The sequence below is a fragment of the Giraffa tippelskirchi genome, chromosome 2, assembly GCF_054371585.1.
Source record: "Giraffa tippelskirchi isolate mGirTip1 chromosome 2, T2T-mGirTip1v1.2.pri, whole genome shotgun sequence".
In the NCBI taxonomy this organism is placed as follows: domain Eukaryota; kingdom Metazoa; phylum Chordata; class Mammalia; order Artiodactyla; family Giraffidae; genus Giraffa; species Giraffa tippelskirchi.
In genome coordinates, this window is record NC_137276.1 from 100,709,147 (window position 1) to 100,723,633 (window position 14,487).

General features: G+C 36.5%; 1 protein-coding gene across 47 annotated transcripts in view; it reads left to right on the top strand.

The window, feature by feature from the left end:
• The window catches only part of TOPBP1 (DNA topoisomerase II binding protein 1), a 72,380-nt gene that overhangs the window by 39,943 nt on the left and 17,950 nt on the right, over positions 1 to 14,487 (top strand). For 14 of the 47 annotated variants that reach the window (XM_081569794.1, XM_081569800.1, XM_081569779.1 and 11 more), the window contains 11 exons: positions 111 to 234; positions 819 to 965; positions 1,087 to 1,189; positions 2,824 to 3,016; positions 4,667 to 4,887; positions 5,794 to 5,960; positions 6,205 to 6,316; positions 9,623 to 9,786; positions 10,277 to 10,414; positions 12,738 to 12,827; positions 12,995 to 13,156. In XM_081569794.1, coding sequence (XP_081425920.1) covers positions 111 to 234; positions 819 to 965; positions 1,087 to 1,189; positions 2,824 to 3,016; positions 4,667 to 4,887; positions 5,794 to 5,960; positions 6,205 to 6,316; positions 9,623 to 9,786; positions 10,277 to 10,414; positions 12,738 to 12,827; positions 12,995 to 13,156 — 1,621 coding nt within the window. Of the gene's footprint in view, positions 1 to 110; positions 235 to 818; positions 966 to 1,086; positions 1,190 to 2,823; positions 3,017 to 4,666; positions 4,888 to 5,793; positions 5,961 to 6,204; positions 6,317 to 9,622; positions 9,789 to 10,276; positions 10,415 to 12,737; positions 12,832 to 12,994; positions 13,161 to 14,487 lie in introns of all 47 variants that reach the window. The other 33 variants (XR_014076700.1, XR_014076707.1, XR_014076688.1 and 30 more) reach the window with 5 other exon arrangements.

Sequence of the window (14,487 nt, forward strand, 5' to 3'; positions counted from 1 at the left end):
TTACTCTGGTTCTTGAAAGCTTTTGTGTATTCTGTTTATAGAGAGTAATGATAAACTAATGTAGTTATCTCTGTCAGGTATTCATGCTTTTGTGTGTTTGATTGTTTTAGGTGGAGTTTTGATGAGACAGTGACTCATTTCATCTATCAAGGACGACCAAATGACACTAATCGGGAGTATAAATCTGTAAAAGAAAGAGGAGTACACATTGTTTCAGAGCACTGGCTTTTAGAAGTAAGCATACTTTTTTACCCTCCCCTTTCTGTTAAATGAAAACATATATAAACAGTATTTCAAGGCACAAATCCATTTCTCTGTACATAAATAAGTTTGATAACCTTATTTAATTGCACATTTCCTTTCTTTGGCATCAGAAACTTAAGGTCTTTAATCCTTAAATGCTTAGTATATCTTTAATGGGTATTCTTTCAGATTATCTGATTTCTTTTTGCTAGTTAAAAATGATATGAAAGAAAACTTTGTAATGGTTTGAGGAGGATTAATTTAGCATGCCAATATGTTTCTTTTCTTTCTTCTTCCATTTTCCTTCTGGGTATTCCCTGAAACGTGATTGATACTTTGGCAAAAGCATAGCAATAGAATTAGATTTTATACTTTAGTGGACAGGACATTTAAAAGTGAGGACAAATTGTTACTTGTATGATGGAATTTTAAAGTCAGCTACTTTTCAAAACTTTAATTTTGTGAACTTTTGCCATCTTAGAACATAATGTTTTGGCTGTCTTTTTCCTACTTAACATCTTTTAGTCACTAAAATTTTTTTTAGTCCTGTTTTAAAGCGCATCATTGTATTACAGTGTGCCCAGGAGTATAAACATCTTCCTGAATCTCTTTATCCACATACTTATAATCCCAAAATGAGCTTGGACATCAGTGCAGTGCAAGATGGCCGACTCTGTAATAACCGACTACTCTCAGCTGGTTCTACAATGAGGGATGATGAGGTAAATGATACGGATGATACATTTACCACCCCCCCCTTTAAGCTGAATGTACAGTCATATATTGTTGTGAAGCCTTATACAGGGCTTGGTTTGAGAAACTGTAATTTTTCTCCTTCAATAGCCAGATCATATGCCTGTAGAAGAAAATTATATAGACAATATGACCACCAGTAATAAAGAACTAGCAACATCAAATGGAAATGGAAGGAATGACTCTAAAGGAGGTAAAATATTTTAAATTACAAACAAAATTTATAAATATGTATCTTTCATTCTGAATGCTTCCTTTGCATCAGATGAACAAATAAAGTTATCTTCTATGTTACTAAATAGAAGCAAAGCATATATTGCGGATTGAACTGAGGTTCCATGCCAATCATTAATTAATAGTTAACAAAGCTTTGAGTGATATATGTGTGAAACCTGTAAAATGTGTGAAACTAGGTATTCTACAGAGTTAGTGTGACACGGCCCTATTCTCTTAAATGTAGGTAGAGATGGTAATTTTTCAAACATTGGTCCTTTGATTTGAAGTTTCATTATATGCACAATATATTTTAACATAAATTTGCATGGTTTTAAAGGTACAGAAGGAAGTATAAAGAGTTTCTCTTATCTTTCTGATGTTATTTTCTTATTTAGTTTTGGTTGTGCTGGGTCTGCGTTGCCATGGGCAGGCTTTCTCTAGTTACAGTGCACGGGCTTTATTGTGGTGGCTTATCTTGTTGTGGAGCACAGATTCTAGGCACATGGGTTCAGTAGCTGTGGAGTAGCTATCAGTAGCTCGCAGGCCCTGGAATGCTTGGCCTCCAGTAGTTGAGGCAAGCACGTGAGGCTCTAGAGTGCGGGCTCAGTAGTTACAACACATGGGCTTAGTTGCTCTGCGGCATGTGGGATCTTCCCAGACGGGGCATGGCACCCATGTTCCCTGCATTGGCAGGGGAACTTCTGTCCACTGTACCACCAGGGAAGTCCTCTGGTGTTATTTTCTTATGATTTCTCCCAGAGCTGTTTTATGAGTACACAATCATAAACATATGTTTTCTCCTTCCCCCATTTAAAAAAATATATAAATATTGAACTACTGTATATATTGTTTTATACTTTGATATTGATATTTTTATTTAACAGTACAACCTGTGGAGTGACATATTAGTACATAGGAGCCTCTTGAGTCCTTTTCCCTTTTTGGGCAACTGTATAGTATTCATAGTATGAATGGCCCACTTTGTTTAGCCAGTTCCTTGTTGATGGGAATGGTAATTATTTCTAATTTCTTGCTATTATAAAGAGTGCAGCAATGAGTAACGTTATAGCTCTAGGTGTCCTCTCTTTACTGGATTTAATGGGTCAGTATTTTCTATTTTCCGTACCCTACCAGAGCATTCCCTATGATTTACCTGTTTAGTTAGTCCCACTCTGTTCCTTCCAAAAATATTTATTTAGTACCTACAATAGTCTACAGAGAAACCAAAGATAAACATGTTGTGGTCTGTGTTTTTGAGGACCATGGGGGGAAATCATAAATGACTAATGTACGTCAGGGTGTGGTACAGAACATGAGAGGATCAGAAACTAGCAAGGTATCTGCAGAAGGATAATGACCATGGGTCTCAGCACAGTGTCTGCAGAGGGCTTCCTGATTATTTCCTATTCCGTCCCCATAGTAAGGGCTGCCTTTATGTCCTGGTTCTGCAATATTCATAGTCTTAGTACAGTACTATAGCCTATAGTAAATATTCAGTAGATGTTAAGTCAATAAATTTGTGTTCAACCAAATCTAGACAAAATAGTTAACATGAATAGGGTGTGGTAAAGAGAAACTTATCTTGATTGGTGTATTTGTGTTTGTTTCAAGCTCTGACACAGACTTTGGAGATGAGAGAAAACTTTCAAAAGCAGCTTCAGGAGATAATGTCTGCAACTTCAATAGTGAAACCCCAAGGGCAGAGGACTTCCCTCTCAAGAAGTGGTTGTAACAGTACCTCTTCAACTCCTGACAGCACCCGCTCTACCCGCAGTGGACGAAGTAGAGTCCTAGAGGCACTGAGGTCTGTCCCTGTCACTGATGGCAGAATAGCTTTTCCTTCCTCCCTTCCTTGCTTACTTATCCTTCTTTCATTTCATGCAACTCCAGGATTCTTATTTGGCAATAGGAAGCAGAGGTGTGTTCCATACCAAGGAGCTGCTTCCAGTGAGGCATGATTAATACATTTTATTACCTCCCCTGAGAAAGACATGATTTAAGATCTAGTTTGCCTTGTTTGAAATGGATTGAATGGTAGTCCTCTCTGTTCTGTGTATTAGACTTAAATAATATTGATATTAGACAGTAAGTGTGTGTGTGTGTATGTGTATATACATATATAAATTTGGGTGGTTTTCTTATTGAATTACATGTATTTTGTATCTCTTTATAACTCTTATCTTCTAGGGAAGGTGATTACAGATCTTAGTGTGATGTGATTTAAGTTTAGTAGAATAATTTCATCTTTTCCTCAATAAAAAAACTGTATGATGAATGTTAATGGACTTATATCTTGAATTGATTAACTGACCTATGCATTTATCTATATTAACTGTATGTTTCTTGAGGCTGTTTCTTTAGCTGAGTACTGAGCAAAAATGATTTTCTATTTAATACACCTCAGGTCATATTTTACATTTTAGAGAGCCTAAATCTGTGCCAAAGTCAGTAAGTAAATATATTCTGAGAGTTAAAGGCCATCTTGTATTTGAGGCAAATGAACACTTTGGGAGTGCCATCAGCTTTGGCAGATTATTTTTATTAATAATTCTTTATGTGCATACATTGAAATATTCAGTATACACATTGAAGGCAAGTATTGGAATTCTTTTTACTTTGCAGTGAAATTGATACACCATAAAACGTGCTTCACTCTAGTTCACTATAAAGCTGGCTTACGTTAGATTCTGAGAGGTTTGGTTGTCAGTAACCAAAAGAACCTTCTTTAAAAGCAGCTTATGACTTTCCTGGTGGCTCAGATGGTAAAGCGTCTGCCTACAATGTGGGAGACCTGGGTTTGATCCCTGGTCGAGAAGATCCCCTGGAGAAGGAAATGGCAACCCACTCCAGTATTCTTGCCTGGAAAATTCCATGGACTGAGGAGCCTGGTAGGCTGCAGTCCATGGGGTCACAAAGAGTCAGACACGACTGAGCGACTTCATTTTCACTTTTCAACCAAAAGAACCTTCTTTAAAAGCAGCCTATAGATACTAAGTACACTTCCTATGTAATTATACTTACTGTTTAATTATAGTTATTGTTTCCAGTGATTAAAAATACAACCTGTGAATGGTCAGCAAAGTAACCAGGTTTCTAAACATTATGTTTCCCTAAGCCTATATAATTGAGAAAAGTCCCTTTTCTAAATGCCATAATCATTTTAGAATTTTTTTTAATTTCCTACAGTAAATTTACCCTCTGAAGTTTTAAATATAAAGAGATTCAATGTGTTGTATTTTCTAGGTAAAACAGATAAGTTTCTGGGGAAAAAATTTTTTAAAATAAAAATTCCCCAAAGTTTAATTATTGAATAAGTATTTTCAAGTGCTTACTGGGTGCTAGATGGTGGACATTTAAAGGTGAACCACTAATTTGCAGTCTAATTTAACAGAAGTTATGAGGATGGATTTTGTTATGGCTATCTGTTATTAAAATTGTGACTTCTATTCCTTAGGCAGTCTCGTCAAACAGTACCTGATGTCAACACAGAGCCCTCCCAAAATGAACAGATCATTTGGGACGACCCTACAGCCAGGGAGGAGAGAGCAAGACTTGCCAGCAATTTGCAGTGGCCTAGTTGTCCCACACAATACTCTGAGCTTCAGGTTGATGTTAAAAAATTGGAGGATTCTCCTTTCCAGGAGCCTTTAAATGATTCAGAAATTGCTGAACAGGGTAATGAGAAAGAAATCTATTTAATTGTTTGTATTAAGTACATGGTGACTTCTTGAAAATAAATAGATAAGCACCTTGTGGTTCTCTGAATTGTACATGCCAACAAAAACTTAATAGATATATTTGGGCTTAAACTTGAAAAAGTCAGAAAAATAATTATAAATTGAGGTAATTTATCATATTCTGGCTGGGAGAATTCCATGGACAGAGGAGCCTGGCAGGCTACAGTCCATGGGGTCGCAAAGAGTCAGACACGACTGAAGCGACTTAGCCACATAGGCGTCATAAATTGAAATATGTATTTTGATTAAATTTGGAAGTTGAGGATTAGGAATTTTTTCCCCTGGACATTTTTCCAGTTCTTTTTGCATTTGTGTAGTTAATGCTTGATTTTTCTCTCAATCATGTTGTTCCTTTAAGTCTTAACTCCACCTAGCACATACCTACATTTCTTTAGAGCTGTATGAGTTTCTTTCTGAATTCCCTATATTTTTCTTCCTTGGACTTTACCTTGAAAACAAAATGCTTCCTGTTTCTCATCATTGGTCATCTTTCCCCCTCTTTCTCTTTCATATCAAATGAGTATTTCTCTATACTAGATGTATAGATTTGTCTTTGCTTCTGATTTTCTCATAGAATTGCTCTCATTTTTAAAATTTGATTTACATTTTACTGATGAAGGTGTGGTATTTAAAGAAAGAGAGAAGTACACAGATAACACCACTTGCCATTTTAATTGCATTCATTTATAAGCTCTAGAAAGAGGCTACTTCTTTTGCATGTACATTTTACATTCTAGAATTTCTGTTTAATTTCATCTTGGTTAAGACAGATGAGAATATTTCCCAGACTTTGTTCTTAGTCGTATTTGGATAACATCACACTGTAGCATTTTATTGCCCTCAGCTGTCTGTGATCCCGGGAATGTATGTGTGACTGGAGCCCCAAAACACCCGATCTCTGAAGAACTGGAAACTCCAATGAAAGACAGCCACCTGATCCCTACGCCTCAAGCCCCCAGTATTGCCTTCCCCCTAGCCAACCCACCTGTGGCTCCACACCCTAGAGAAAAGGTTTGTTTGTCCTTAGTATGGTGATAAGACTTTTGGATATTGCTATTACACTACATTCAAAATTTTTTGATATCAATATCAAGGGTTTGTCATATGTTTAAAACTGTATTTCTTTGTACTCTATTATAATCATTTCTGCATTTGATAACTCAGAAAACTAAGTAAAATGTTACTGTAAAAGAATGATAGATTTGATAGCTGTTTCGACGTTAATTTTTTTCTAAAATAAACTCTTCCATTCCAGATTATAACAATAGAGGAGACTCATGAAGACTTAAAAAAACAATACATATTTCAGTTGTCATCTCTGAATCCTCAAGAACGTATTGATTATTGTCATCTGATTGAAAAACTAGGTACAAGTATTTTACTTATGTTGAAAATGTAACCTTATTTGGAAGTCAAATGTAGCTAATTATTGATACCATTTTTAAGCTGTAGAAATTGAGATTAAAAAGATGGATAACTTGTCTCAGTCTCTATAGCAGTAGAACTTAAGTCATAGGATTTAAAGATTTAAAGTGAATCCCATCATTAAGGTTTAAGAATCTTGTCCTACTTTGAGTGTTCGTTGTTGAAAGTCTGGACAAAATCAAATTATATAGTTAAACTACATTTTCATGAAGTTGAAGGTACATTGATATTGAGACAGGAGCTCCTCCTACTGTGACATTCTTATTCCACTAGTTGTCAGGCTTTCCGTCTGACACCATACTGGAAGCAGCATACTAGAAAGGTAAACTTCCTAGCAACTACATTTTAAAAAGTAAAAAGAAACAGGTGAAATTAATTTTAGATATATATTTTACTTATATATATGTACTTTATTTAATATATACTTTATTAATATATGCAACTATTATATTCAAAATATTATATTCAACATGTAATTAGTATAAAATATCAGTGAGATAATTTACCTGTTTTTCTTACTAAGTTTGAAATCTGGGATATATTTTGCTACAGCACGTCTCAACATCTCAATAGAGAGACTAGCTGTGCTTCAGGTGTTCAGCAGCCACATATGGCTAGTGGCTACTGTATTGGACAAAGCAGCCTTATAGAACTTAATATGACAACTTGACCTAGAGAAACATTAAGAAATAATGATTGTTTTTAATAGTGGCCCTGAATCATCAAGGAAAGATTAAAGGTCCTTTCAGTTCAGTTCAGTTCAGTCGCTCAGTCGTGTCCGACTCTTTGCGACCCCACGAATTGCAGTACGCCAGGCCTTTCTGTCCATCACCAACTCCCAGAGTCTACCCACATCCATGTCCATTGAGTCAGTGATGCCATCCAACCATCTCATCCTCTGTCATCCCCTTCTCCTGCCCCCAATCCTACCCAGCATTAGGGTCTTTTCCAATGAGTCAACTCTTCGCATGAGGTGGCCAAAGTATTGGAGTTTCAGCTTCAACATCAGTCCTTCCAATGAACACCCAGGATTGATCTCCTTTAGGATGGATTGATTGGATCTCCTTGCAGTCCAAGGGACTCTCAAGAGTCTTCTCCAACACCACAGTTCAAAAGCATCAATTCTGCGGCACTCAGCTTTCTTCACCATCCAACTCTCACATCCATACATGACCACAGGAAAAACCATAGCCTTGACTAGACGGACTTTTGTTGGCAAAGTAATGTCTCTGCTTTTAAACATGCTATCTAGGTTGGCCATAACCTTCCTTCCAAGGAGTAAGCGTCTTTTAATTTCATGGCTGCAATCACCATCAGCAGTGATTTTGGAGCCCCAAAAAATAAAGTCTGACACTGTTTCCACTGTTTCCCTATCTATTTCCCATGAAGTGATGGGACCAGATGCCATGATCTTAGTTTTCTGAACGTTGAGCTTTAAGCCAGCTTTTTCACTCTCCTCTTTCACTTTCATCAAGAGGCTCTTTAGTTCTTCTTCACTTTCTCCCATAAGGGTGGTGTCATCTGCATATCTGAGGTTATTGATATTTCTCCCGACAATCTTGATTCCAGCTTGTGTTTCTTCCAGCCCAGCGTTTCTCATGATGTACTCTGCATATAAGTTAAATAAGCAGGGTGACAATACACAGCCTTGACGTACTCCTTTTCCTATTTGGAACCAGTCTGTTGTTCCATGTCCAGTTCTAACTGTTGCTTCCTGACCTGCATACAGGTTTCTCAAGAGACGGGTCAGGTGGTCTGGTATTCCCATCTCTTTCAGAATTTTCCACAGTTTATTGTGATCCACACAGTCAAAGGCTTTGGCATAGTCAATATAGCAGAAATAGATGTTTTTCTGGAACTCTCTTGCTTTTTTGATGATCCAGTGGATGTTGGCAATTTGATCTCTGGTTCCTCTGCCTTTTCTAAAACTAGCTTGAACATCTGGAAATTCACGGTTCACGTATTGCTGAAAGTGCTCTCCTTTTAAGTTTGTGGAGAACTATGACACTTTTTTTTTTTTTTCAAGATTTCTTTCAGATACAATTGTACACTTAAGAAGCTGTGAGTTTTGGAAACTTTACTCATGTGGAATATTTGTTTCCCAGTCATATAATAAATTAGATGGAGATAAGTCAGAATTGCTAAGTGTTACCTAGAGCTCACCAAATGGGGCACTTTCAAGTGTCTGTCTTCTGTAGAGTGTTCCATCTCTGTAAACTATGGACAAGAATAGTAGCAGCTAGCAGAGACTTGTCTAGAAGAGAACAGAGACCAGAGGCAGATGAGTGCAGACTGCTGAACTGGGAGTCTGTGACTAGAGGGTTTTTGATACTAGACTGCAGAGAGTCCCATCATTGTATAAATGAAGCAGCTGTGGCCAACTGATGTACATAAATAAGTTCGCCTGTTGTCTGGGTTATAATAAATTCATTACGTAGAATTAGATATTGATATTAATAATGGAATTTTTACCTTATCATTTGTTAGCGTGATTCTGGGTTAGTTACTCTGTACCTGTGTCCTCATATGTAAATTGTACATAATAGAATATTCATAGAATAGTGATGATTAAATGAGTTAATACTTTCAGCTCCCTGACTTGTATGTAGTAAGTGCTCAAAAAGTATTGCTGCTCTTAATTATTAAAGTCATCTGTAAAGCATGAGTAGAGTTCATTGTTTTGTTAAAAGTCTCAGAAAGTCCTTGATACCACACTGCCTAACCTCTAAAGTATAAATAAAAGCATGCAAGAGGGGTCAGCTCTCACCATCTCCTTCATCTCTCTTTACCTAGCATGTGTTTTCCTCCTGAGCTTCTGTGTTGGTCTACTGACCTTATTTCCACTAAAAACAGGACAAACATTTTTTCTTCTGTTTTTAGCCTGTAGATGCCCATTTTTGACCTCCATCTCCCTGGTGACATATATTCAGTGCTTGAAAATTGCTAAGGTAGTTGAGAGAGACTTAAGAGATATGAACCTAAGAGAGACTTAAGAGAACAACCAGCTGCAATTTGTTGCTCTTGTTTGTATTCAGTTTCTTTTTTTTTATCTTAATTGTAACAAACCAATTTCAGAAAAGCAGGAAATTTTGACTAAACATTTTATAAAAATAAGCATGTAAAGTAATTGTCAGGGGTTTTGTTTATTTAATGCATTTCATTATAAATAACTTCTCTGCATAGTTGAGGTACATTTTCCCTCAGAAAAGGTTAAGAATCAATAAAGTATCAATTTTTCTCTAATTAAGGTGGATCAGTGATTGAGAAGCAGTGCTTTGATCCCAGCTGTACACACATTGTTGTGGGGCATCCACTTCGCAACGAGAAGTATTTAGCCTCGGTGGCAGCGGGAAAGTGGGTACTCCATCGCTCCTACCTTGAAGCTTGCAGGACCGCTGGGCGCTTCATGTCGGTGTGTGTGCAAATTAATGTGAAGGGTCATTTTTCTTTAAAAGTAAATGTCTTAATAATTGATTCTAGCACATAAAATATTAAACTCGTTATTTGAAATATTTTGGTTTGTAACTGACCATCACAATAATATCTTACCATGTAGTTTTTGAAGTTTTCAATCAAGATACCTCAGGGATCTCTCTTGTATATACTAGTAATCAAACTGTTAACATATACCTTCTCTGAGACCATGTCCTTCTGTGAAGTTCATCTTATAGTAGGTAAAGCCCAGTAATCTAAATATTACCAGTTGCTAAGATGAAGCTAGATGTACATGACTTTCATGAAGGCAAATTAATCTACATTTCCTCCATGCTCATAAACTGATGCTTACTTAGTACTCTCTGTATTTAGAGGAACAAAACGTGTAGCTTGTAGCTCTTACTAGATTGTGGACTCTTTGAGGACAAATTGTAGGAATTCAAAAGTTTGTTGGACTGATTCTCTAGGAAGAAGACTATGAGTGGGGAAGTAGTTCCATACTCGATGTTTTGACTGGAATCAATGTACAGCAACGAAAACTAGCACTTGCAGCAATGAGATGGAGGAAAAAAATCCAGCAAAGACAAGAATCAGGCATTATTGAGGTATTAATATATATAATTATATGGGTAGTATAAATGGCATTTGATGTCATGACTAGTCCAGATTTTAATTTTTTAAAGAGAATCTGTATTACAAAGTGAGAATAATTCTGTTTGTCTTTTATTCTTTGATTGATATACTTAATTTGGGCATTCTAAATTGAGCTTAGTATGATTCCTAATTCTTCTAATTGTGACCAACAGTAATATATATTTAGTGTTGATGGCTCTCTTAAAAATCATTTATATGTGTAAAATATGACCCATACTATATTTCTTCCAAAGAATCTTTTCAGCCTCTAGCTTCAGGAGTTCTCAACTTGGGGTCCACAGATTATCATATCAGATATCAAAGGAGTTTATAGATGAAATTCAGAAAGGCTATACACGTTGGATGGGGGAAAAATACATCCTTATTTTTACAAACCTCTAATTGAAAGTTTGCATTTCCTTTATTATATAAGTCTAGGCAACAAATCACAACACTGTTAACAGTGCTGTCACTTTCCCCACAGAAATCAGATTTTTTTTAAATTTATTTATTTCTTTGGCTTTGTTGAGTCTTACTTGCAGTGTGCAGGATCTTCACTGCATCGTGTGGGGTCTTTCTTTGTGGTACGTGAAATCTCTAGCAGTGGCTTTCAGGCTCAGTAGTTGCAACGTTGGGTTTAGTTGTTTTGCAGCATGTGGGATCTCCAACAGGGATCAAACTTGCATCCCCTGCATTAAAAGGGCGATTCTTAACCACTGGACCACCAGGAAAGCCCCAGAAATCAGATATTTTTGCTTGCATTATGTTTGCAACTTGAAATATTGTTTATGTTCATCACAACTTTAAAATTATAGTGCATATAGACCTCCTTGACTTGCAGTGATTTGACTTTATGATGCTGCAAAAGTGATACACATTCAGTAAAAAGCATATTTCAAATTTTGAATGTTGGTCTTTTCCCAGGCTAGCGTTATGCAATACAATATTCTCTGGTGATATTAGGCTATAGCAGCAACCACAGCGCCCCGAGAGCCACATGATCATGGGAGCAGTAAACAACTGATACAACCATTCTGTTTTTCACTTTCAGTATAGTATTCGGTGAATTACATGAGATATTCAACTACTTTATTATAAAATTGACTTTATGTTAGCTGATTTTGCCCAACTAAAGACTTCTGTAAGTGTTATGAGCATGTTTAATGTAGGCTAGTAAGCTATGGTTAGATAGTATTACTGACTCATAAGGACATGAATTTGAGCAAACTCTCAAATTAGTTAGTGGACTTAGTGGAGAACAGATGAGCCTGGCATGCTGCAGTCCATGTGGTTGCAGAGTCAAAGACACAACTTAACAACAGCAGTAAGACTACCCTGGTGGTCCTGTAGCTAAGGCTTCATGCTCCCAATGCATGCGGCCCAGGTTCAGTCCATGATCAGAGAACTAGATCCCACATGCTACAACTAAGACCCGCTACAGCCAAATAAATAAAGTTTAAAACAGCAGTAGTAATCTATGATGTTTAGTACATTAGGTGTATTTAAATGCATTTTTTTTACTAATGGTGTCTTCAACCCTCTGATGGGTTTAAGGTAGAAGCACATCTATTATTATGTCACAAATTTTTTAATATTTTTATGATTTTCAATAAAATGGTTTCTTTTGTAATACTTTGTTTTATTTTGAACATTTATAAAACATTCATGTGGTATGGAAATTACATTTCAATACTGTTTTTTTTTTTTTTAATTATTTGGAAAACAATCACAGGTTTTTCTAGACTGCCAGATGGGTCCATGCCTCACAAAAAGGTTAAAAATGCAAATTATATCATCTTTTATGTTATATTCTGAGTTCTGTGCTATCTCCAAGTCCCTGTTAGCCTTGATTCCCTTTATTTTAGAGTAATTCCACTAGCTTCTTCTGTTAACTATTAATTCTGTCCTTAAATTATATTTCCAATTTGTAGTCATTTTCAAGGGAAATAGTAACGAGGCTTCATCTAATCTAAGAAGTCATGTTTTAGATTCTACAATTAGATTAGTTGTAAGGAAAAAAAATACTAGAAAATAAACAAATGTCAAGTTGCTTTGTTTTATTGTTACCTAATTATTAAATCATTTTTTAACCTTTAATTATTTATTGATGGCCTACTGTATGCCAGATACCATGACTGTGTGTATCAGAGTATTCTGACCAAGATAGTTATCAGTTCATCAGAAGTAAAACTTACAAATTCACTGACCTAAAATTAAGACTACAGATAAAATAATGTTTTTATATTGTCATTTATTTTCCAAATAATTTCTACACTAATTATTTTTTATTTGTAGGGGGCATTTAGCGGGTGGAAAGTTATCTTACATGTTGATCAGTCCCGAGAATCAGGATTCAAACGCCTACTTCAGTCAGGAGGAGCAAAGGTTTGTATTGAGTCAACTGGATTTTTTACAATTACTTCTAACCAAGGTTGCTGTGAACAGTTCTTGATTTTCTGTACTTTGTGAGGTGGTAATCCTTAGGTGTAGATTATACAGTTGAACTACCTTGGAACACTGATACATTGTGGTGCTTTTTGTTTTTTCATTAGGTGCTGCCTGGTTATTCTGTATCTTTATTTAAAGAAGCTACACATCTCTTTTCTGACTTTAATAAACAGAAACCAGATGACTCAGGAGTTAATATAGCAGAAGCTGCTGCCCAGAATGTATACTGCTTGAAAACAGAATACATTGCTGATTTTCTTATGCAGGTTTGTAAAATCCTGTCCTTGACAACCTCGCTACCAGAAACATGCTTATATGCATAGAGATGTAACTATACAGCAAAACCCTTGGTTGTTATTCAGTTTCCAGCTATTTTCTAAAATAATGAACACATATGTAAACATTTAGCCTGGAAGGTAAATATGAAATGAGTGTAAAAATCTGGGGACCTCTAAAAGCCTTAAAAGTGCCCTCTAAAATACTGGAATATAAAGAAAGCAGAAATTGATTCCACGAATCCAAGGAGAAACATTTACCCAAAGGTCCTTTCTAAATTTTCTTGACCTTTTTGCTTTGTTGTTGTGTCCGACTCTTTGTGACCCCATGAACTGCAGCACACCAGGCTTCCCTGTCCTTCACCATCTCCTGGAGTTTGCTCAGACTCATGTCCATTGAGTGAGTGATGACATCCAGTCATCTCACCCTCTGTCACCCCCTTTTCCTTCTCTCAGTCTTTCCCAGCATCAGGGTCTTTTTCCAGTGAGTCACCTCTTCCTGTCAGGTGGCCAAAGTATTTGGAGCTTCAGCATTAGTCCTTCCAATGAATATTCAGGGTTGATTTCCTTTAGGATTGACTGGTGTGATCTCCTTGCTGTCCATGGGACTTGCAAGAGTCTTCTCCAGCACCACTCTCCTCTTTCACCCTCATCAAGAAGCTCTTCACCATTCTGTTTCAGGGATACATCAAGAGGCTCTTTAATTCCTCTTCTCCCATTAGAGTGGTATCTTTTGCATATCTGAGGTTATTGATATTTCTCCTGGCAATCTTGATTGCAGCTTGTGATTCATCCAGCTGGGTGTTTCGCATGATGCACTCTGCATAAAATTTAAATAAGCAAGGTGACAGTATACAGCCTTGATGTGCTCCTTTCCCAATTTTGAAATAATCTGTTGTTCCATGTCCAGTTCTAATTGTTGCTTCTTTACCTGCATACAGGTTTCTCAGGAGGCAGGTAAGATAGTCTGATATTCCCATCTCTTTTAAGAATTTTCCACAGTTTGTTATGATCTACACAGTCAAAGGCTTTAGCATAGTCAATGAAGGAGATGTTTTTCTGGGATTATCTAGCTTTTTCTATGATCTAATGGATGTTGGCAATTTGATCTCTGGTTCCTCTGCCTTTTCTAAATCCAGCTTGTACATCTGGAAATTCTTGGTTCGCATATTGTTGAAGCCTAGCTTGAAGGAATTACTACCATGTGAAATGAGTGCAATTGTGTGGTAGTTTGAACATTCTTTGCCTTTGCCCTTCTTTGGGATTGGAATGAAAACTGACCTTTTCCAGTCCTGTGGCCACTGCTGAGTTTTCAAAATTTG